This window comes from Vespula vulgaris, chromosome 3, assembly GCF_905475345.1.
Source record: "Vespula vulgaris chromosome 3, iyVesVulg1.1, whole genome shotgun sequence".
Lineage (NCBI taxonomy): Eukaryota > Metazoa > Arthropoda > Insecta > Hymenoptera > Vespidae > Vespula > Vespula vulgaris.
Window position 1 is genome coordinate 9,213,430 of NC_066588.1, and position 23,504 is coordinate 9,236,933.

At 31.7% G+C, this 23,504-nt stretch overlaps 1 protein-coding gene and 1 long non-coding RNA gene across 3 annotated transcripts; one reads left to right on the forward strand and one right to left on the reverse strand.

The window, feature by feature from the left end:
* Nucleotides 1–2,898: 2,898 nt before the first annotated feature.
* LOC127062559 (uncharacterized) lies at nucleotides 2,899–4,262 on the reverse strand. Of its 2 annotated transcripts, XR_007781154.1 has the most exons (4): nucleotides 4,237–4,262; nucleotides 3,749–4,107; nucleotides 3,444–3,642; nucleotides 2,899–3,019 (listed from the first exon to the last, which is right to left on the reverse strand). It is a non-coding gene; the product is annotated as an uncharacterized LOC127062559 (long non-coding RNA). The 2 variants fall into 2 exon arrangements; XR_007781153.1 differs by lacking the exon at nucleotides 4,237–4,262 and having other exon boundaries at nucleotides 3,749–4,184.
* Nucleotides 4,263–5,407: 1,145 nt separating this feature from the next.
* LOC127062556 (fatty acid synthase-like) lies at nucleotides 5,408–14,714 on the forward strand. Its single transcript, XM_050991009.1, has 19 exons — nucleotides 5,408–5,612; nucleotides 5,705–5,946; nucleotides 6,035–6,266; nucleotides 6,359–6,777; nucleotides 7,024–7,317; nucleotides 7,414–7,621; nucleotides 7,727–7,887; nucleotides 7,968–8,285; nucleotides 8,380–8,885; nucleotides 8,979–9,283; nucleotides 9,354–9,761; nucleotides 9,852–10,873; nucleotides 10,940–11,172; nucleotides 11,254–11,947; nucleotides 12,086–12,914; nucleotides 13,042–13,499; nucleotides 13,591–13,845; nucleotides 13,929–14,183; nucleotides 14,253–14,714. Exons 1-19 carry the CDS (start codon nucleotides 5,423–5,425, stop codon nucleotides 14,379–14,381), a joined length of 7,158 nt encoding a protein of 2,385 aa, XP_050846966.1. The 5' UTR covers nucleotides 5,408–5,422; the 3' UTR covers nucleotides 14,382–14,714.
* Nucleotides 14,715–23,504: the final 8,790 nt, after the last annotated feature.

The following is a 23,504-nucleotide window of genomic DNA, read 5'->3' on the forward strand; positions in this document are numbered from 1 at the left end:
GATTTCTGTGGAGTCTTTCAAACGAAAAGCACCGGCCACAAAATATTTGGACGAGGAGACTAGAAATATTTGTCTAGATTTTGGTCGCTTCGTAGTTTTCTCTTTAGTCTCTTACACAAGAGGGAATGTCGGATAAACGAATAACGATATGGCTAATCCCATTATGGAAGCATATGTGAAAAAATATTACTATCGCCACTAATGGCGTTTAATCCGATTCCATATAGACAGTTAAATAAACTGAAGGATACTTATTTATGAGAACATCGTACTTATAAAGAATATACGAAGATCTATGTACTGGCATACATTGAATAATTTCAAACTGATTAAAAACAATAAACTCTTAATATATAAAACCATCAGAAAATCCATCTGATTATACGGCTTGCAAATCTGTAGCATGGCGATCAAATCCATCATAAAGAAAATTGAAATGCTATAATCTATTTTTTGCGTAATATTCTAAATGGATATTGATTTATTAGAAATGATAATATTAAGAAGGTTATACAATTTCCATCAGGTTAATAAGAACTTATAAATCTTTTATAGCAACGTCAAATTAGAATCAATAACCATATAAACTATCTTGGCAAAAACTGCGAGCCACATCTGCCTAGAATATTACAGAGAAAGCAGCATTTAGATATACTCGGAATCAATTTCTAATACATCCCATACGCATAGAAAAGTTGCAACAGTACTATAGATTACATAGGAATTTTCGGTAACTGTATTGAGATTTGCACGATATTATATTCACCTCTACAAATGGTGCAAGTAATTTTGTTTAAAAATTGAATACACAAATAAAGGAATAATGAAAGGAAATAAAACTCCTTTACATTGTATCCTTTGCCGCCGTCATTCTTGCTATGTGACATCTTCTGTACTCTTTGTACTTACGTATTTTCAAGATTTATTCTTCTTTCAGATCACACATATCATTATCTACAATTTCCGTAACACCGATAACGATCACGATAACAATAACGATAACGATAACGATAACAATAACAAAAATAATTGAAATGATAAGGACAATAATCTTAACAATGACAACAACGATAACAAGAATAATAATAAAAATAGTAAGACGAATAATAATAATAATTATAATAATAATAATAATTATTATTATTGTAATTATTATTATTAATATTATTATTAATATATTAAAATTAATATATTATATATTAATATATATAATAATAATAATAATAATTATTATTATTATTATTATTATTATTATTATTATTAGAGTAATAAAATAATAAAACGTAACAGTCAATACACATTTTTTGCATTTGATATTTTACTAATCACTGCTACTTCCTTAAAAACATACACAAATTTATGAAATGTTAAAAACAATTTTTTGTGCAAAAGAAATTCACACTTACTTTCTGCAACAATGACTCGGATATAATTTATGCTGCGAAAGTTTCTAGATAAAACGGTGTATACATATTGTACAATATACATGTAAGAATTTATAATGAAGAAATTTATAATGAAGGATTACGCAATATCTATCGTATTATTTAACTTGACTTCCTTGTCATTGAATTGTGTTAATTCATTACGTAACTTTAATATAAGTACAAGCAGTTCAAGGTTTAGTGTGATATGTATTCATATCCATTAGAATGATCTAGCATAGTTTTATCTATACACGATAGGTTGTGTGTTATAACGAATATTGTCCACTGATATATATCCTTGCTATAAAAAAGAGATCTATCGCTAACGCTTTTAATAATTATGAAGAAGTAGGATTACTTTGGTTTCAGTTCAAATTTCTATAATTATATCGCGCAGAGAAATGAGAAAAAAGAAGAGATCATGAATAAGTACAAATAAGAAAACGAATCGTATATATTTTTCAGAAATATGAATCCAAAAATCTAGTGAAGAAGATGCTATTTCTGGATTAATTGCTTATTTTCCGAGATACAAAAATGCGGAGAGATTAAAAGATAATTTTTTTAATCGCAAGGACCATATCACCGATTAAGATTTGTGTTAAAGACAAGGCTTCTAAAATGCATGTTCATACGATTTATTTTATTTAATGAAATAAGCTAATAGTCGCCAAGTTTCGCTCTTATATTATCTATTTTCAGAATTCATTATTTCATTTACTCTTACTGTTTATTAGCACATTATATAATATTTTTAATCTTACTCATAACTCCTACTGACTTTCCATTATAAAATATTTTACATATTCCGATCAAACGTGAAATTTTTCATTAGATAATATTCTTTCATTGTCGACGGGCTGCGCCATTCTCATAAGAATTCGTAATTTAATATGCCGATATGATATCGTATAACATAAACCAGAAATGAAAATGATGAATTAAAATGAAGAAACCTGCCCTTTCCATCTTTTTCTACTTACAACTTGATTTTACTGTTAATTAGCAGAATGTCATATACAATATACAAACTTTCAGAAAAAAATGTTACATACGCTGGGTAAGATGTAAACTTAATATTTTCAATTAAAAAATATCTAACTTTCCATGACGGATTTTTTGCTATTGAATAATATCGACGTAATACTTAATTAGAATAAAATACGAGAAAGTTCAAGTGCCAAATGCATACACTTTCATTTGAAAAAATTTAAAATAAAGAGTGTAGAAAGAATGCAATGTTGCGTCAGATAATGAATTCTTTGAGAAAGCATATTACATTGTTATAAAAGTAAATTCATCGTCGACGATTTCCATCATAGTAAAAGCTATGAGAAATTCTGCATTCAATTCTAATTTCTACATAATATTTTGCGTGGAAAACTGAGAAACATTAAAACGTCATGATGAGTATGAAGGATATGAAAAGACAACAAATTCATACGTATTTTTCCAATATACCAATGCAAAACATGGAGAAAAAGTTGTTCTTTCCAGATTCGCTGATTTCCGGAATCAAACAATGTGATGCAATTAAAAAGTAGTCCTTTAAACTGCAAACATTGTATCACCGAAGACAAACTAAATTAGACCTAAAAATTAGATACCAATTATACATATTTTATTTGACGAAGTAAACTAGCTAACATTAATATTTATCTAGTATTAGATTTTTTAAGAATATCTGGAAATTTAATAATGACAAAGTGAACAAAATTCAGAAATCCCATGCAATACTTTTATAATATTAAACGAGCTTATACCATGGATGTTACGTGTAGAATCATGCTCGAATATAATTATTTAACTACAGTAGATGCTAGCTTTAATACAGAAGATATTCGTGGAACAAGCATAGGTGAATACATAATTATGTATTTTATATCGATACGGGGACATCTTTGCTTTGTGGTTACTTTCAGGTACGTGATATGGTCAATATATAGAATATCGATTACTTATCACATCATTATTAATCAACTGGTATGAATAAAATTATTTTTTTCAGACATTTACCAAATTTTTGTTAATTCTTCTCCTGAACTGAACTTGATAGTTGCAGTTCAGAAAATGCAGCAACAGTACCGTGTGTATATTGCACATGCATAGCTGCATTTTACATTAACGGAAGGATGCTAAAGAGTGAAAGAATCTTTAGCCATGCTGGTTATGGTGAAATTGTCCGAGTAACTACTAACGTAGTATCCCGTGAAGGCTGTGAAATATTCATTACGGTCGATAAACCATAAAAAAGTAAATTCATTAAAGAAACATTTTCTAGTATCGAATAACATCACATTAAAAATTCTCGAGATACTAACATGAAAAAAAAGATTTTGCAACAAATCGTTGGTGCAGGTGTAGACCTTTCCCTAAATACTTTAGTAGAAGATAAACTGTAATTTTCTCTGCGTTGTTCATCTATAAATGACGATTTTTAGAAATTAGAAACTTCCGTTTTGCGGCAAATAATCAATAGAGCATCGTATCTTTATGAAGACTGTCAGTTTTCATGGTGTAATGTTAGTTGGAACTATGAACACAAATGACAATGCAAAAATCGAAATTTATTTAACATTCAACCAACTCATTAAAGAGAATACGACCAAATCGATAATTAGGATAGTCTTTGGTAAACATCAAGTAGTGGCAGCACTTAGATTCATACTTGCAAGAAACCCTATTGAAAAAATATGTTAACATTTGTTGTTTTTTCGTATTTTACTTATTTTATTTTATTTTATTTTATCTCTTTAAATATTTTATTAATAGTGGAATATGTTGTTATTTTAACAATATAAATTTTGACCTGCAATCCACCTTAAACGACGTAGGAATTTATAAACGCCCGCGAAGAGAATAATCCACTAAATACACGCATTCTGGCTGAACCTTCTTATACTTGTATTTCAAACAAAGTTACACACTTATTGGTAGTTTGGGAGGAGTTGTTTTGTAATGAATCGTTTGATTGATTATATCAAATACTCAGAATATTATCCTTATTTCGCGAAATGTCATAAAGAATGATTATTAATACATGAAAATCATATTAAGGAAATGACACTGCAAAATGTCAAGATTCTGGTTCGTCTCGATGCGGCCAAACGAGATGACTGCGAGTTTATTCTGAAAACAGAGATTGATCCGGTTCCAGTCGATGCTACATCAACCTCACGGTACACATTAAAGGTGATATTTGTGAATATTAGACACCGTAAACTTTTGAAGAATTGAATGATATCACTATGCTTCCTTACATCTCTTACACCTATTATGAAAATAATAAAAATACGCGCTGAAACGGAACAATTTAAAAACTCAAAAATATTTTACTCGAAAACTTTTGCTTTTCGATACAATGATTCTCTGCGATTATAGCGTACATACTCTGATGAAGAATTTATTACTATTCGCTCTGAACCACATCCACTTTTTGAAAAATTGAAAATGTTCATGTATTCTCCATATTCATTACAAGTTCTATTACTACAAAGCGTTATCTTTGGAATGACAGTTTTCCAATAAAATGATAAACATACGGGCGCGCGCACACACACACACACATCAGAAAAATATAAATTTAACTCACCAGAATGTCATATATGATAAGCAAACTTCCAGAAAGAATATAATATACAATAGGTACAATATAAACGTAAACATATGCAATTAAATAATATGTATCTTATAACAAGTGAAAGTAGATTTTATTGACGTAAAATAATGTCGACGGAATAACTTACTACAATAGAATAACAGGAAGTTCAAGAGTTAAATGTATTCATTCATCAATTCAATACGTTAAAAACATAAAGTAAAGAAAAAGTGCAATATTACGTCAGACAATCAAATCATTGACGAAGGATATTACATTGTTATAAAAGTGGATTCATTGTCGATTTCAGTCATAGTAAAAACTTATAGATTGTTTCAATATAGATCTGATTACTACATTACATGTCGCGGTGAAAATCGATATATAACAAAATACCATGACAGGATATGAAGATACCAAAATATCGTACAAATGCCTGCCATATGCTAATCCAGAACCAGGCGAAGAAGTTGTTATTTCTGGAATCGCGGGTAGATTTCCAGAATCCCAAAATGTGAAGGAATTTAAAAATAATATTTTTAACTGCAAAGATTGTATCACCGAAAACGCATTCGCATGGACCTTAGGTATCAATTTCCGAATATACTAATTTCATTTACCAGAGTAAGCTATTTAACGTTAACGTTTTCCTATCGTTATGATTTATAATGTAATTCAGACATTCCAAAGCATTTCGGCAAAATTCAAAATATTGAAAAATTCGATGCGTCCTTTTTTGGAATACATTTTAAACAAGCTCATACGATGGATCCTATGAGCAGAATGATGTTGGAACATACTTACGAAGCTATAATAGATGCTGGGATTAATCCAGAAGATCTTCGGGGAACAAGGACAGGTGTATTCCTAAATTCATGTTTCTCCGATTCCGAAGCAATTTTGCTTCACAACATACTTCAGGTACTTCAAAAGAAAAAACGATGAGGGTATAGATTATCGATCGCTTATATGGATGTATAAAATAAAGGATATGTCTCTTTCAAAATAGGAAAGTGTTTCTGGTGTCACGAGCTGTTGCAGAAGTATGATGGCTCAACATATTTCATATTGGTTGGGTGTAACAGGTCCATCATATAACGTTGATACAGCGTGTAGTTCTACTGTTTATGCAGTAGAACAGGCTTATAGGGCTATACGTAGTGGAGAATGCGATTATGCAATTATTTGTGGATCGAATCTTTGCCTCCATCCAAACGCGTCCAAACAATTTCACCGTTTAGGTTCAGATTGTTCCGAATTGTTCAGAAGATTTTTCTTTTCTTATCGAATTAACATGGCAATATTAATTCTTAAACTTTGATATCTCCGACAGGGGTGTTGAATCAAGATGGTCGCTGCAAAGTTTTCGACGAAGGTGCAAATGGTTACACACGTAGTGAATGTGTCTCTGTAGCATTTTTGCAAAAAGCAAAAACTGCTAAGAGAATCTATGCTACGATTGTTCATGCAAAAACGAATTGTGATGGTTACAAAAGAGAAGGAATAACATTTCCATCTAGTGAGATACAAAGTGTTCTTCTCAAAAAATTCTACGAAGAATGCGGTATATCACCAGCTTGTATCCCTTACGTAGAAGCTCACGGTACCGGAACGAGAGTCGGAGATCCTGAAGAACTAAATTCCATAGATCAGATATTCACTAAAGATAGAACTAATCCTCTTAAAGTTGGTTCCGTAAAATCGAACATCGGGCATACTGAAGGAGTTAGTGGAATTTGTTCCATTATTAAGGTAAACATCTTTCGAAACATAAAGTGTCACAAATATTTACTTATCTGATTCTTTTCGATGTTTTATTAAGTTATTTAGAACCTATATCTTTACTTCCAATATATTCAGTTTATTATTTATATAATAAACTTTGTGTTTATATAGAATGTTTGCGTATCGTTTATATGCTTCTTTAAATATAAATGTAAATGAAAACACGCTTTTTTAATTATATAAATTCATATTTTATTTATATATGTCTTTTAGGCGATATTATCGATGGAATCTGGCATAATACCGCCAAATATTAACTTCAATGAACCACGAAAAGATGCGAAAGGCCTAATAGAAGGACGAATCGATGTTGTTGCACAACATACTCCCTTAGATGGTGAATACATAGCCGTTAATTCTTTTGGCTTCGGTGGTGCTAATGCTCACGTTTTACTCAAGTCGAATCCGAAAATAAAGATCGACAAAGGATTACCAGATGATGATTTGCCTAGACTCGTAGCTGTGTCAGGACGTACCACAAAAGCAGTAGAAACTATATTAAATGAAGTATGTAAAAAAAAAATCAACGTACTATTTAATAGGAGGTATAAAGATATAACTAGTTAAATTGTGCAAGTAATATTCAAACTTACTTTTCCATAGATCGATAAACGATCGACAGAAATTGAATTTATTCGCCTTCTTCACGATATTCATTATAAAGCAATACCAGGTCACTTATATCGAGGATACATCATAACTGATATTCAACATCCTGACACGAAAGTAAGGAAGATTGAGTATTCTTCTGGTACGCAGAAACCAATATGTTTCGTCTTCCCTGGAATAGATTCCCAATGGTCCGGAATATGTATGAAAACAATTATTCGAATATTTGTTTCTTAACTTTCAAATCTATAGAAATAATTAATATTACAATGATTAATTGTATTATGTGGTATCTAAAAATTCCTAGGTGAAGCATTGATGAAATTTCCAACATTTGCTAAAGCAATAGAGAAATGCGATGCTGTGTTAAAACCACGTAAACTTCATATTTATGAGATTTTAACTAGGACAGATATTAGCATATTAGACAATATCGTGTACTCATTCGTCCGTATAACAGCGGTTCAGGTACTGTTGACTAATATTTAAATACTTGTGATGTCTGCATTCATTGGGCAACATGAGGTAACGGTGAAAAATGTGAACAGATCGGCTTGGTAGACCTTCTAACTTCAGTAGGAATACTACCGGACTACATAATTGGATATTCTGTGGGTGAACTTGGTTGTGCATATGCAGACGGAATTTTGACACTGGAGGAAACGATATTGGCAGCGTATTCGCTAGGAATATCCGTGATAGAAGCAAAAATACCTCAATATTCTGTGGCCGTAGTAGGGCTTGGTTATAAAAATTTAATGAATTTATGTCCTAATGATATCGACGTCGTGTGTCACAATGGACCCGACAGTTCAACAATTATCGGATCAGCTGAATCATTAAAAGCATTTGTGGAAAAGCTACAGGTTCGTCTTATACCAGAGATAACCCAACAAATAATAAAAATTGCTTGGATTGATTTGTTTATGAAAAAACATGTAATATTTATACGTTTAACAGGCAAACGAAATATGGGCAAATGCGTTATCTGAGAAAAGAATACCATATCACAGCCGTTATATCGCTACAGCCAAGAGCAAACTTCTGACAAATTTGAAACAAGTGATACCTGTAGCAAAGCCTCGAAGTTATAAGTGGTTGAGTACATCTGTACCACAGAGCGAATGGTCAACTACAAGTGCACAATTCTCATCGGCCGAGTATCTTACTAATAATTTGTTGAAACCTGTACTATTTGCAGAAACGTTGAATTTAATTCCTAACAATGCCGTTACCATTGAAATTACGCCAGACAGCCAAGTACATGAAATTTTTAGCAAATCATTGCAAAAAACGGTTATGAATATTGCATTAACTCAGAAAGATCACAAAGATAACGTAAAAGTTTTCCTAGAAGGATTAGGGAAACTGTATAATGTCGGTTCACAGCTTGATCTTGCTAAACTATACCCACCTGTGGAATATCCTGTATGTCGAGGCACTCCAATGATATCACCTCTTATTAGGTAAGATTTACATGAATTTAAATCACAAGAAGGGTCCATAATTTTAAAATTTGTTGAAATTAGTGCAAATATTCATTATTATATTATGTATAGGTGGGAACATAGCAATAGCTGGTTCACAGTGAATTACAATAACCGGGAGAAACTTATTTCCCGAGAACAAATTATTACAGTAACGTACACCACTGAAGAATTCAAGTACATAAAGGGTCATGTGATTGATGGCAGAAATTTGTATCCTGGAGCAGGATATTTATGCCTGGTGTGGGAAACATTGGGAAGGCTAATAGAAACGTTCTATACAGAAATGTTCGTCGTCATGGAAAATATAAAATTTAATCGAGCCACAGCTATACCCAAAGAGGGCAAAGTGGAAATGGTTGTCATGATTCAGAAAGGTAAATGCTCCCTATCATATATAAACTGCTTTCCACGTAATTTAGTGCATCACTTCCTTCAAATGAATAGGTAGTGGTAAATTCGAAGTGGTCGAGGGAAGTGCTGTTATTGTTACTGGAACAATTCGTAATATGGAATCGAACATATCCAAGGAGAAAGTACCCGCTGATATAATCAAGAGAAATCTTAATAATGAAGAAGAAGAATTAAATGAGAAGGATATCTATAAAGAGTTGAAGTTACGTGGTTACCAATATAGCGGTCTCTTCAGAAGCATACGTAGTGCGTCTGTTTCGGGAAGAAAAGGACACATCGAATGGAAAAATAATTGGGTAGCGTTTATGGACAACATGTTGCAGATGAAAATCATTAATGTAGATACTAGAGATTTATTGGTGCCGACTGGAATTCAAAAATTAGTAATAGATGCTAAAGCTCATAAAGAGTTTCTTCAAAGTTTGAATACTAATGAAAAATGTAAATATAACACATATTGTGAAAGAAAGGTGAAGCAATATACAAAGTTCCTTCATATCAAATACGGACAATGACCATTTTTTATTTCAGATGTACCTGTACAATTTTACGAAAACATTGATGTCATTGTCGCGGGGGGTGTGGAAATACATAAAGTTAGTGCTACTGCGATTGCACGAAAAAGACCTGTCAGTGATCCCATTATCGAAGAGTATAAATTCACTGCTTATCGTGACAGAATGGAAACATCACTACGAGAAATATTAACGTTATCCGTACATATTACTCTTGAGAATATACCAATGAACAAGGTGAAGACAATTGAACTCGTTCAAGATAAGGATAATATCTTAGCAGAGAAACTCGCTTCCCCGCTGGTTTTGGACATTTTGAACAAATTGCCTTTGGTGCAAGCCAATGTTAATGTATTCACACCGGGAGGAAAACTGGACAATATTCCTGAAGGTGTCACGATTTCAGAATTAAATATGATTGAAACGGGTGAAATCGCGTCATTGGCCATTGGATATGATTTGTTAACGAATGGAGAAAGGGACGATTTGAAAAAACTTCTAAAATCTACAAAAGACGGAGGTTTCATTTTATCTCGTGAAAAAAGGAATACAAAATTGAACTTATCAACTTTACAGGAAGTTCAGTTACGTGTAGTTTTGGAAAAAAGTACTTCGGAGGAATTTTGGATACTGTTAAGAAAGACGAATAAACTTCCGGAAAATACCATGATTATTGATGTTAATAGCAATGAATTTAACTGGTTGCACAAAGTACAATATATACTTGCCAGAAATGAGGAAAGAAACATCGAGAACACAAGAATTATACTTGTTGAAGAAGGAAACTTTCAGTCAGGTCTCTTAGGATTCATTAACTGCTTACAGAAGGAACCTGGTGGGGATATCTTCCGAGCTGTTTTAATTCAAGACCTTAATGCCCCAAAATTTTCCTTAAATCTACCCCTTTACTCCGAACAACTCGAAATGGATCTCATTGCAAATGTTTTACGTCCAGAGAACATTTGGGGTTCATATAGGCATCAGCTCCTGCGACCTTGCGAGCCCAGGCTCACCTACCACGCCATTATTACTCAATTGGTACGTATGAATATATTTTAGCAAAATAGTAGCACCTAAGATGAATACTAATATATCCTTTAACAGACACGTGGAGATTTAAGTACGCTTCGTTGGACTGAAGGGCCTATTACTAAGGATTATCAAGATGCAGATCTTATTAGTATTCATTATGCATCACTGAATTTCAAAGACGTGATGTTATCAACGGGTAAAATATCACTCGAAATACATAGAAAAGATATAGATTGCGCAATTGGACTTGAATACAGTGGAAAAAGTATTACTGGGCATAGAATTATGGGGCTTAACCGCAACAGGTATACTTCTTATTCAAATCATATCGGGTATATAAAATAATAGAAAATAGAAGTAAAGTGGACAAATGAATCTTGTTTCAGATGTTTATCAAATTTTTGTTATTTGGACAAAACTTTTTCTTGGACTGTACCTGAAAGTTGGACTTTAGAAGATGCAGCGACAGTACCTTGTGTATATTGCACATGCATAGCTGCACTTTACATAAACGGAGACATGCAGAAGGGTGACAGGATTCTTATCCATGCTGGTTCTGGTGGAATTGGTCAAGCCGCTATTAACTTAGCCCTCCGTGAAGGCTGTGAAGTATTTACTACGGTCGGTACACCAGAAAAACGTGAATTCATTAAAAAAACGTTCCCTAGTATGGATGATGATCACATTGGAAATTCGCGAGATACTAGTTTTGAGAAAATGATTTTGCAAGAAACGAATGGTGCAGGTGTAGACATTGTTCTAAATTCTTTAGCAGATGATAAATTTCAAACGTCGCTGCGTTGTTTGTCCAATAAAGGAAGATTTTTAGAAATTGGAAAGTTCGACTTAGCAGCAAATCATCAATTGAGCACCAAAATCTTCATGAAGGGCATCAGTTTTCATGGTGTAATGTTAGATCAAATTATAAACACAAATGACGAAGTCAAAAACGAAATTAGTTCAATATTCAACAAACTTATGAAGGAAAATGCGATCAAACCGATAATTAGGACAGTCTTCGGCCAAGATCAAGTAGAGACTGCATTTAGATTCATGGCAGCTGGAAAGCATATGGGAAAAGTAAGTACACGGCCATTGTATTTATGTATTTTATGTATTTTACTTTACTTTATGTCTATATAAATTTTATTATTCGTAGAAATAGTTTTTGTTTTAAGAATATAAATTATAATCTGCAATCTGCCCTATATATCGTAGGTACTGATAAAGATCCGTGAAGAAAATGAACCAATAAATACACCCATTTTGGCTAAACCTGCTTACATTTGTATTCCGAACAAAAGTTATATAGTTCTTGGTGGTTTGGGTGGATTTGGCTTGGAACTAATCGATTGGTTGATTTTAAGAAATGCTCAGAATATTGTCATTACTTCACGTAATGGCATAAAGTATGGTTATCAACACATGAGAATCAAATTGTGGAAATCATACGGTGTAAATATCAAGATCCTGGTAGGTCTAGATGCGGCTGATCGCGATGCCAGTGAACTAATTGTGAAAACAGCTATTGACCAGGGTCCTGTCGATGGTATATTCAATCTCGCGGTATCTTTGAAAGACAGTATTTGTAGAAATCAAACACCGGAGACTTTTGAGGAATCTTTCAAAGGAAAAGCATGGGCAACAAAATGTTTGGACGAGGTGACCAGAAAACTTTGTCCAGATCTTCGTCATTTTGTCGTTTTCTCTTCCGTGTCATGCGGAAGAGGGAATGCTGGACAAACTAATTACGGTATGGCTAATTCCATTATGGAAAGAATATGTGAAAAGAGAGTAGAAGAAGGTTTGCCTGGATTAGCTATACAATGGGGAGCGATTGGAGATGTCGGTTTGGTTGCTGAAATGCAAAATGAAGATAAAGAACTTGTTATTGGTGGTACCCTACTGCAAAAAATATCTTCATGTTTAGAAGAACTTAATGGGTTTTTGGTACAGGATAAAGCTGTGATTGCTAGTATGGTAGTCGCTGAAAAACGAAACAAAAGCGATATGAATAATGTTGTAGACGCTGTCTTAAATATTTTGTGTATGTATTATCCAACCATATATTATTATTGATATTAATAATTTCACTTCAGTACTCCTTGAAATTTCCTTGATATACTTTCTTTACTTATCGTTATTAACTGAAAAGTATCAATTTTTGACTTCAGGTATTAAAGATTTGAAAAGCATTAATCCACGTACTCCCTTGCCTGAACTTGGAATGGATTCCATGACTGCTGTAGAAATAAGACAGACACTCGAACGTGAATATGAAATATACCTTACCGTTTCAGATATTCGGAACTTGAACTTCGAAACTCTCATGGGAATGAATAATAAATTGATGGAAAATAATTACTCTCATAAAAATGATACAAATCAAGTGTTATCCATTATAAATATATTAAAGCAATTCTATGATGAAATGAGTAATGAACTAGCTATACCACTTAAAACCAATCCGGTGGAGGGTCGGGATGAGATATTCTTTCTTCCAGGGATCGAAGGCTATGCTGGCGCTTTCAAAATATTAGAATCGAACATTAAATCACCCGCGACATGTTTTCAATTCCAGACAAATTATGAGTTAAAAACTATTGAAGCTATGGCCAATTTCGTGCTACCGGTATGTCCAGTATTTAGAAAAATACATTTGATTAAATTGAATACTGATGAACATTAGATATTAACATGATACATAACTTTACGTATTGTAGCATATATTGGAGAGACTTAAGGATCGAAGGAAATTCATGTTAATAGGACATTCATTTGGATCGCTTGTAGCTATTGAACTCGCACGAATGTTAGAAGTCAAAGGGTTTATTGGCCGGTTAATATTGATAGACGGTGCTCCTCAGTATCTGAAAAAATTAATACAGGAAAACTTGCGTTCATCATCGCAAGAAGAATTAGAGAACAATATTTTGTACGATATAATCAATGCATATGAGAGTGGCAAAGATGTAGAGGTTCGTCTTCATTTTTCTGAAGGATATTATTTCTTGTCTATTTTCGGAAAGTCTCATATTAATTTTCTAATATTACTTTGCAGCTTGAACTTGAATTAAAAAAATGCAATTCGTGGGATGAAAAATTAAATGCATGGCTTAATGTTCTATCTCCCGAACGCAAAGAATTATTTTCAAAAGTAGATCGAAGAAATGTTATTCACTCAGTTTATGTGAGATTGCGAGCAATTGCAACTTATAATCCAGATCCAATGCCATATCTAAGAGCACCAATCACATTGTTCAAACCGCTATTTCCTCCTATATTAAATGCTTCGTATGATTATGAACTGCAAGATGTAGGTTTTGAAACTTTGTAGAAATGATGAAAATGATATTATTTTATTGTAAAGTGGTGGTATTTTCAGATAACTGAAGGCAAAGTAGATGTTCACGTTGTTGAAGGTAATCATACTACGATGTTATGTGCCACGGAAATTGCAATGGCTATTAATGGTGAATTATTTGAGTGTGCTGCAACAATTAAGAAAACGTAATTTAAGAAAACTAATAGTGCATTGATGATATATTTGTGTGTTGTGATTATTCAAAGTAAATATGGGATATCAGCTTTATGTGACAAATTTATTTGTATTTTGGAATAGAGGAAATAAGAGGGAAGTCTGCTTTCGAAATCTGATAAATATTTGAAGTTTGTAGTAGATAATTGGATAGTATCCGTTCTTATATAAATCACATTAACGGAAAAATTACGTGGCTCTTTCTATTCGTTATAATGTATCGTTCTATTTACTACAGGCTTCAGAAATATTATGTTTGACTTGTAAAAGATCATATAAAATATAAATCTAATTTATGAGAGAATGGTACACCGTACAAACGTTGGATTTTCTCCGTGTGAACGTCATTCTGCCTTTATAGTCATTCCATTTGTGATTTCAATCCTTTTTAATGAGCAACTTCGGTAAGGAAACTCTTTATCGTGTCTTTTAGCAGATCGAGTTAACTAATCAATCGAAGATATTTTTCCTCGAAATTTCGATGATGCAATATTTTGAGTTATAAATTATTTTGAGTTTGATCGCCATTAATATACTGCATATATATTTGTACTATTCTGAAGTGTCATAATATTTTTTTTATTATTGTTGATTGTTGGTAAGTAGTATATAACTACACGTTCAGAAGTAGCATGTAACTACAATTTTGCCCTTGGTTTGTGCAATACTGTTTCTTCCCCTTTTTATAAGCGAAATCTATTTACGAGTTAACATGACGATTGGTTAGTGCCTATCAGAAAAGAATAACTAGGAAATTAATATTGGTAGAAAATAGTTTCCATAAAATCGATACACGAATGATACCGTTCTTCCAAACTATATACGTCAATATCCGCACGAGTATGACACACTCATCACTCCTATATTAGGCTACCCTTCGCTCCATATCGCTTATTATAATCTAAAAGAGACGATCAGAGAATAACGGAAGTAACGATTTCTCCTATCTGTGCAACTCACGTTTCGTTGGTTACACAACCACCTATAGTATTATATTATCAACACTTTTATGCTTAATGATACGTTGCGGGTTTGGAAGCGTTGGGTTCATACAAATGCATAATTTTGATACTTTTATACATTCGTTTTGGTAATATATAACATTTGATAATATATGATAATGTAAGACAATAATTGTCTTCAATTTTTCAGAATATATAATTTGGTAGTTTTATAGTACTATACTGCCAAATAGCGTTTTTCAGCCTGTTTTGGCAAGGATATTATTCTATCAACTAGCTTTTATTGACACAATCGTCGCTGATACTTGTGGACAAATGATATGGACGATGCCATCATATGTTCGTCATTTTACTTATCTCAACTGGCAATACAGTAGTAATGTTGATATATACTTGCTTAGATACGTACATGTATTTTCCTCACCATGGTGCGTATAGATATCAATACTTATCCATCTCGGTTCACCTATCACCCGTCCTTATGCACTGAATAATCTCAACTTACGAACACGGAGCGAGCTGTTCAAGAGGCATAGTTTCAATTGATTTAGATTCAACAATTAAAAATGATTTATAAGGAGATATCAAGGAATGTTTCAATAATCAAACACTTTATGGTAACTTCACCATAAAGGTAATTCTCAATCCTCACCGAACAAACGATCCTTATCATAGAAGGATCAGGATTTCTCAATAAATGTACACATTTCGAGGTCTTTACCCTGCAATAGATATTAGAAAATCCGTTCTATTAGAGGCTAAATTTACATATTTAGGTACAATTAAATATGTCCAGATCGAGTTGATTTCAAACTTCTCTAATTCATCCCATAAAAAGACATTTTGTAAGCTTTAAGATATTCAGTTTCAAATGTAGCTGTTATTATTTGAATATATATTGTATTAAATACTGTGGAGCGTGAATGGATGTGATAATTAATTTTTAAAAAACAAATTACAATTCCGTAAAAAGGGACTTCTTATTTTCTATTTTATGATTTTTTTTCAAGTTTTTAACTTTTTTATATTTTGTATTTTTTAATTAATTCTCGATTATCTTGCTTTAAAATACGCTTAGATTCAATTTTAGTTCAAAGTACTTCAATATGCATGGTAATAATATATTCATATCATACTGATCAAAGTGCAGGTTATTCAATAGACCTCTGTACGAAAATATTTTTTAACAAATATTAAGCCACTACTTTTATTTGTTGTTCAGTTATCGGGTTTCAATATAAAATCCATTTGTTTTTCAGCTTTTAGAAAATTATTTTAATATAATTAAGAACATTACCTTCAATAGTCCCCAGATATGAGCATGAATATATTTTCTTTCTACATGTTTTTACCTTCATATCTGTTCGACTATTATTCATCAAATAATGCAATATAAAGGCATGTATCCAGAAAAAATAATGCATGTACCTTGTAAGATAGTTGATATTTCCAGCTATCAGATATATATATTACAATAAAATTTATATTCTTTATCATTAAATAGTGTTGACGCTTACGTAGCATGAATAGAAAAATAAATAATGCAAATATAAATTTGAATAATGTATGCGAATAGATAATATTAAATGGAAAGAAAATTTTTGGCGACCTCAGATAATATATTTTTGGAAGGATATAAAACAAATGAATAAAATGAGATTTGTCAATACTGATCAGATATAGAAAAAAAGTATTTCAATGTCAATTGAGGTTTCTACACATTATATTTTGAAGGAGAATAAGAAAGATAACAATTTCATGAATGTATAGGAGAAATGTCCAAATTTTATTCAGTTATATCAATCCAAGCTAAAAAGTTGCCATTTCTGAATACGCTCGTAGATTTGCAGAAGCCAATAATGAGGGGGAAATGAAAAATAATATTGATAACAGCAAAGATTGTATCAACGATGAAAACTATCCTTGGAAATTATATTTTAAAGTTTGAACAATCTCATACGATCCTATGAGCCGAATGTTGAACAAACGTACTTATAAGGCTACAGTATATTCTAGTATTATTCCAGAATATATTCCAGAAATATTCATAGAATGTTGTATTAACAGCTATTTGTTTCTCCGCTTCCAAGATATCTGTGCTTCAAAGGGAACTTGATGTAGATGAACACATCATCATATAGATTCTACAATACTTATAGAGATAGGTAAAACAAATGACAAATGTATGTTTCAATGTAGACAAATGGCTGTGGTACCATGAGGTTTATCAAAGTTTTAACAAAGCTTTAAAATATTTTATAATATTAGTTAGATGTACCTGGACCATTGTGGAACGTCGATGCAACCTGTAATTCTAGTGGTAACACGATAGAACACTCTTATATATCTATACGCAGTGGATTATGCGATTATACGATCGTCGGTGGATCAAATATGTGCTTCCATCCAGTAGTTTTTTTACCGTTTACTCGTTACGTACTGCTTCCATCATGTTCTTCGGAAGATTTCTTTTTTTCATTTAACTATCGTGGTAACGTTAATTTAAAAAATCGGATATCTCTGACAGAGATGTTAAACTGAGACCATTGCTGCAAGGTTTAAAAGATGCACTGTTACACAAACTGTATGCTCTTCTATAGCATTATACAAAAAGCAAAAATTGTTACGGAAATCCGTGCTGCGATTATTCATGCGAAGACGATTTCTGATGGTTATAATAGTGAAGGAATAAAGTTCTCATTGATCGAAAAGTACCCTTTCAAAAAATTCTACAAATAATGCCTTACATTCCCTAGATCGAAGCATATAACACTGTAATGAAATTCAGGTATTCCGAAGAATTAAGTTTCATAAATCGAATTTTCACTAAATTGAGAGTAAATCCACTAAATCCGATTGCATCAAGTCAAACTTGGGACATATCAAACCAACCAGATTCTTCTATTGCAAAGATAAACAATGTTTTCAGTTTAATATTGAATAAATATAGGCCTACACAGGAATTATTGATATATATATAAGCGATAAAGCCATTATTCCACTAAATATTAATATTAACAGGTCACGTAAATACGCGAAAGCTATCGTAGATAGACGAATCGAAATAATTGCATAGTCAGTTCCGTGAGATGTAAACGTATAGCCATAAACGAATGCTGATGTTTTACTTAAACTGATGTCTAATCCAGAAACAGAAATTAACAATGGATTGCCAGATAATAATTTACTTAGATTCGTAACTGCTTTTTTACTTATTGAAGTAGTAGAAATGCGTATGCAAAAAGAATTAACTGTTACGAAATGGAAAAAGAATTGGGTAACGTTCATGGATAACGTGATGCAAATGATAATCATAGATTTAGAAACTACAGATCTTTGTGCCGACTGGAATTTGAAAATAGTTCATGGATACTAAAGCTCATCAACCATATGTGCTTTGTTAGATAATTAATCAAAAATATAAATACAAAATAATTATCAATGGAATGTGAAATGATATATGAAAATAATATTATTAGAAATTCGTTAGTGGTCCTTTCCGTCGATTACTTTTAATCCTATTTTTTTGTCAGATTTACGTGAACGTTTCTTCAAAATCAATGATGCACTAGTAGCGAATGGTTTGGAAATGTACAAAGTTGTATCTATTGTGATTTCTCGAAAACCACATTTCTGTCATCTAATTACCAATCAATACCAATAAAGGAAAATTTTTAGAAACTAGAAATTTCTACTTATCTGCAAATAATCAATGAAGCTACAGAACCTCATGAAGGGTATCTCATTTCATGGTGCAATGTTGGATTCAATTATGAATAGAAATGAAGTCAAAAATGAAATTTAATTAATATTCGACAAAATCGTTAATGAGAATGTGATGAAATCCGTAAGGAGGACAGTCTTCGATAAATATCAAATAGTCGCAGCACTTAGATTCGTAGTGGCAGAAAAACGTATGGGAAAAATAAGTCGACATTTTTTGTTTTCTCGTATTTTACTTATGTTAATATATTTTATGTGTTTAAATATTTTATTATTCGTGGAATATTGTTCTGTTTTAACAATATATATAATAATCTGCATTACGTTTTAACCTTCATAGGTACACATAATGATCCGCTAAGAAAATGAACCACTAAATATATCCATTTTGTCTTAATCTTCTCATACATGTTTCCCAAACAAAAGTTATGAAGTTTTTGATGGATTGGGTGGTTTTGACATGGAATTAGTCGATATGATGATTCTAAGGAATGCTCAAAATATTTCCCTTACTTTGCTAAATGTCGCAGAATATGGTTCCATATATAAGAATCGAATTATGGCAATCATGCAGCGAGAGTCTCAAGAACCTGGTTTGTTTTTATGCGTCTAAACCAGATGTCTGCGAACTTATTCTGAAAACACCAACAAGCATATAAAAATTCAATGATATATTCAATCTCCCGGTTTACTTGAAGGACAGTATTTATAGTAACCAAAAACCATAGATTTCTTTGGTGTCTTTCAAACGAAAAGCACAGGCCACAAAATATTTGGACGAGGAGACTAGAAATATTTGTCTAGATTTTGGTCGCTTCGTAGTATTCTCTTTAGTCTCTTACACAAGAGGGAATGTCGGATAAACGAATAACGATATGGCTAATCCCATTATGGAAGCATATGTGAAAAAATATTACTATCGCCACTAATGGCGTTTAATCCGATTCCATATAGACAGTTAAATAAACTGAAGGATACTTATTTATGAGAACATCGTACTTATAAAGAATATACGAAGATCTATGTACTGGCATACATTAAATAATTTCAAACTGATTAAAAACAATAAACTCTTAATATATAAAACCATCAGAAAATCCATCTGATTATACGGCTTGCAAATCTGTAGCATGGCGATCAAATCCATCATAAAGAAAATTGAAATGCTATAATCTATTTTTTGCGTAATATTCTATATGTATATTGATTTATTAGAAATGATAATATTAAGAAGGTTATACAATTTCCATCAGGTTAATAAGAACTTATAAATCTTTTATAGCAACGTCAAATTAGAATCAATAACCATATAAACTATCTTGACAAAAATTGCGAGCCACATCTGCCTAGAATATTACAGAGAAAGCAGCATTTAGATATACTCGGAATCAATTTCTAATACATCCCATACGCATAGAAAAGTTGCAACAGTACTATAGTTACATAGGAATTTTCGGTATCTGTATTGAGATTTGCACGATATTATATTCACCTCTACAAATGGTGCAAGTAATTTTGTTTAAAAATTGAATACACAAATAAAGGAATAAAGAAATAAAATAAAACTCCTTTTCATTGTATCCTTTGCACCCGTCATTCTTGCTATGTGACATCTTCTGTACTCTTTGTACTTACGTATTTTCAAGATTTATTCTTCTTTCAGATCACACATATATATCCTTGCTATAAAAAAGAGATCTATCGCTAACGCTTTTATTAATTATGAAGAAGTAGGATTAGTTTTGTTTCAGTTCAAATTTCTATAATTATATCGCGCCAAGAAATGAGAAAAAAGAAGAGATCATGAATAAGTACAAATAAGAAAACGAATCGTATATATTTTTCAGAAATGTGAATCCAGAATCTAGCGAAGAAGATGCTATTTCTGGATTAATTGCTTATTTTCCGAGATACAAAAATGCGGAGAGATTAAAAGATAATTTTTTTAATCGCAAGGACCATATCACCGATTAAAATTTGTGTTAAAGACAAGGCTTCAAAAATGCTTGTTCATACGATTTATTTTATTTAATGAAATAAACTAATAGTCGCCAAGTTTCGCTCTTATATTATCTATTTTCAGAATTCATTATTTCATTTACTCTTACTGTTTATTAGCACATTATATAATATTTTTAATCTGACTCATAACTCCTACTGACTTTCCATTATAAAATATTTTACATATTCCGATCAAACGTGAAATTTTTCATTCGATAATATTCTTTCATTATTGACGGGCTGCGCTATTCTCATAAGAATTCGTAAATTAATATGCCGATATGATATCGTATGACATAAACTAGAAATGAAAATGATGAATTAAAATGAAGAAACCTGCCCTTTCCATCTTTTTGTACTTACAACTTGATTTTACTGTTACTTAGCAGAATGTCATATACAATATACAAACTTTCAGAAAAAAATGTTACATACGCTGGGTAAGATGTAAACTTAATATTTTCAATTAAAAAATATCTATCTTATCACGACGGACTTTTTTGCTATTGAATAATACCGACGTAATACCTAATTAGGATAGGTTACGAGAAAGTTCAAGTGCCAAATGGATTCATTTTCATTTGAATAAATTTAAAATACAGAATGCAGAAAGAATGCAATGTTGCGTCAGATAATGAATTCTTTGAGAAAGCATATTACATTGTTATAAAAGTAAATTCATCGTCGACGATTTCCATCATAGTAAAAGCTATGAGAAATTCTGCATTCAATTCTAATTTCTACATAATATTTTGCGTGGAAAACTGAGAAACATTAAAGTATGAAGGATATGAAAAGACAACAAAATCATACGTATTTTTCCAATATACCAATGCAAAACATGGAGAAAAAGTTGTTCTTTCCAGATTCGCTGATTTCCGGAATCAAACAATGTGATGCAATTAAAAAGTAGTCCTTTAAACTGCAAACATTGTATCACCGAAGACAAACTAAATTAGACCTAAAAATTAGATACCAATTATACATATTTTATTTGACGAAGTAAACTAGCTAACATTAATATTTATCTAGTATTAGATTTTTTAAGAATATCTGGAAATTTCATAATGACAAAGTGAACAAAATTCAGAAATCCCATGCAATACTTTTATAATATTAAACGAGCTTATACCATGGATGTTACATGTAGAATCATGCTCGAATATAATTATGCAACTACAGTAGATGCTAGCTTTAATACAGAAGATATTCCTGGAACAAGCATAGGTGAATACATAATTATGTATTTTGTATCGATACTGGGACATCTTTGCTTTGTGGTTACTTTCAGGTACGTGATATGGTCAATATATAGAATATCGATTACTTATCACATCATTATTAATCAACTGGTATGAATAAAATTATTTTTTTCAGACATTTACCCAAATTTTTGTTAATTCTTCTCCTGAACTGTACCTGATAGTTGCAGTTCACAAAATGCAGCAACAGTACCGTGTGTATATTGCACATGCATAGCTGCATTTTACATTAACGGAAGGATGCTAAAGAGTGAAAGAATCTTTAGGCATGCTGGTTATGGTGAAATTGTCCGAGTAACTACTAACGTAGTATCCCGTGAAGGCTGTGAAATATTCACTACGGTCGATAAACCATAAAAAAGTAAATTCATTAAAGAAACATTTTCTAGTATCGAATAACATCACATTAAAAATTCTCGAGATACTAACATGAAAAAAAAGATTTTGCAACAAATCGTTGGTGCAGGTGTAGACCTTTCCCTAAATACTTTAGTAGAAGATAAACTGTAATTTTCTCTGCGTTGTTCATCTATAAATGACGATTTTTAGAAATTAGAAACTTCCGTTTTGCGGCAAATAATCAATAGAGCATCGTATCTTTATGAAGACTGTCAGTTTTCATGGTGTAATGTTAGTTGGAACTATGAACACAAATGACAATGCAAAAATCGAAATTTATTTAACATTCAACCAACTCATTAAAGAGAATACGACCAAATCGATAATTAGGATAGTCTTTGGTAAACATCAAGTAGTGGCAGCACTTAGATTCATACTTGCAAGAAACCCTATTGAAAAAATATGTTAACATTTGTTGTTTTTTCGTATTTTACTTATTTTATTTTATTTTATTTTATCTCTTTAAATATTTTATTAATAGTGGAATATGTTTTTATTTTAACAATATAAATTTTGACCTGCAATCCACCTTAAACGACGTAGGAATTTATAAACGCCCGCGAAGAGAATAATCCACTAAATACACGCATTCTGGCTGAACCTTCTTATACTTGTATTTCAAGCAAAGTTACACACTTCTTGGTAGTTTGGGAGGAGTTGTATTGTAATTAATCGTTTGATTGATTATATCAAATACTCAGAATAGTCGACGGAATAGTACGGAAAAAATAATGTCGACGGAATAACTTACT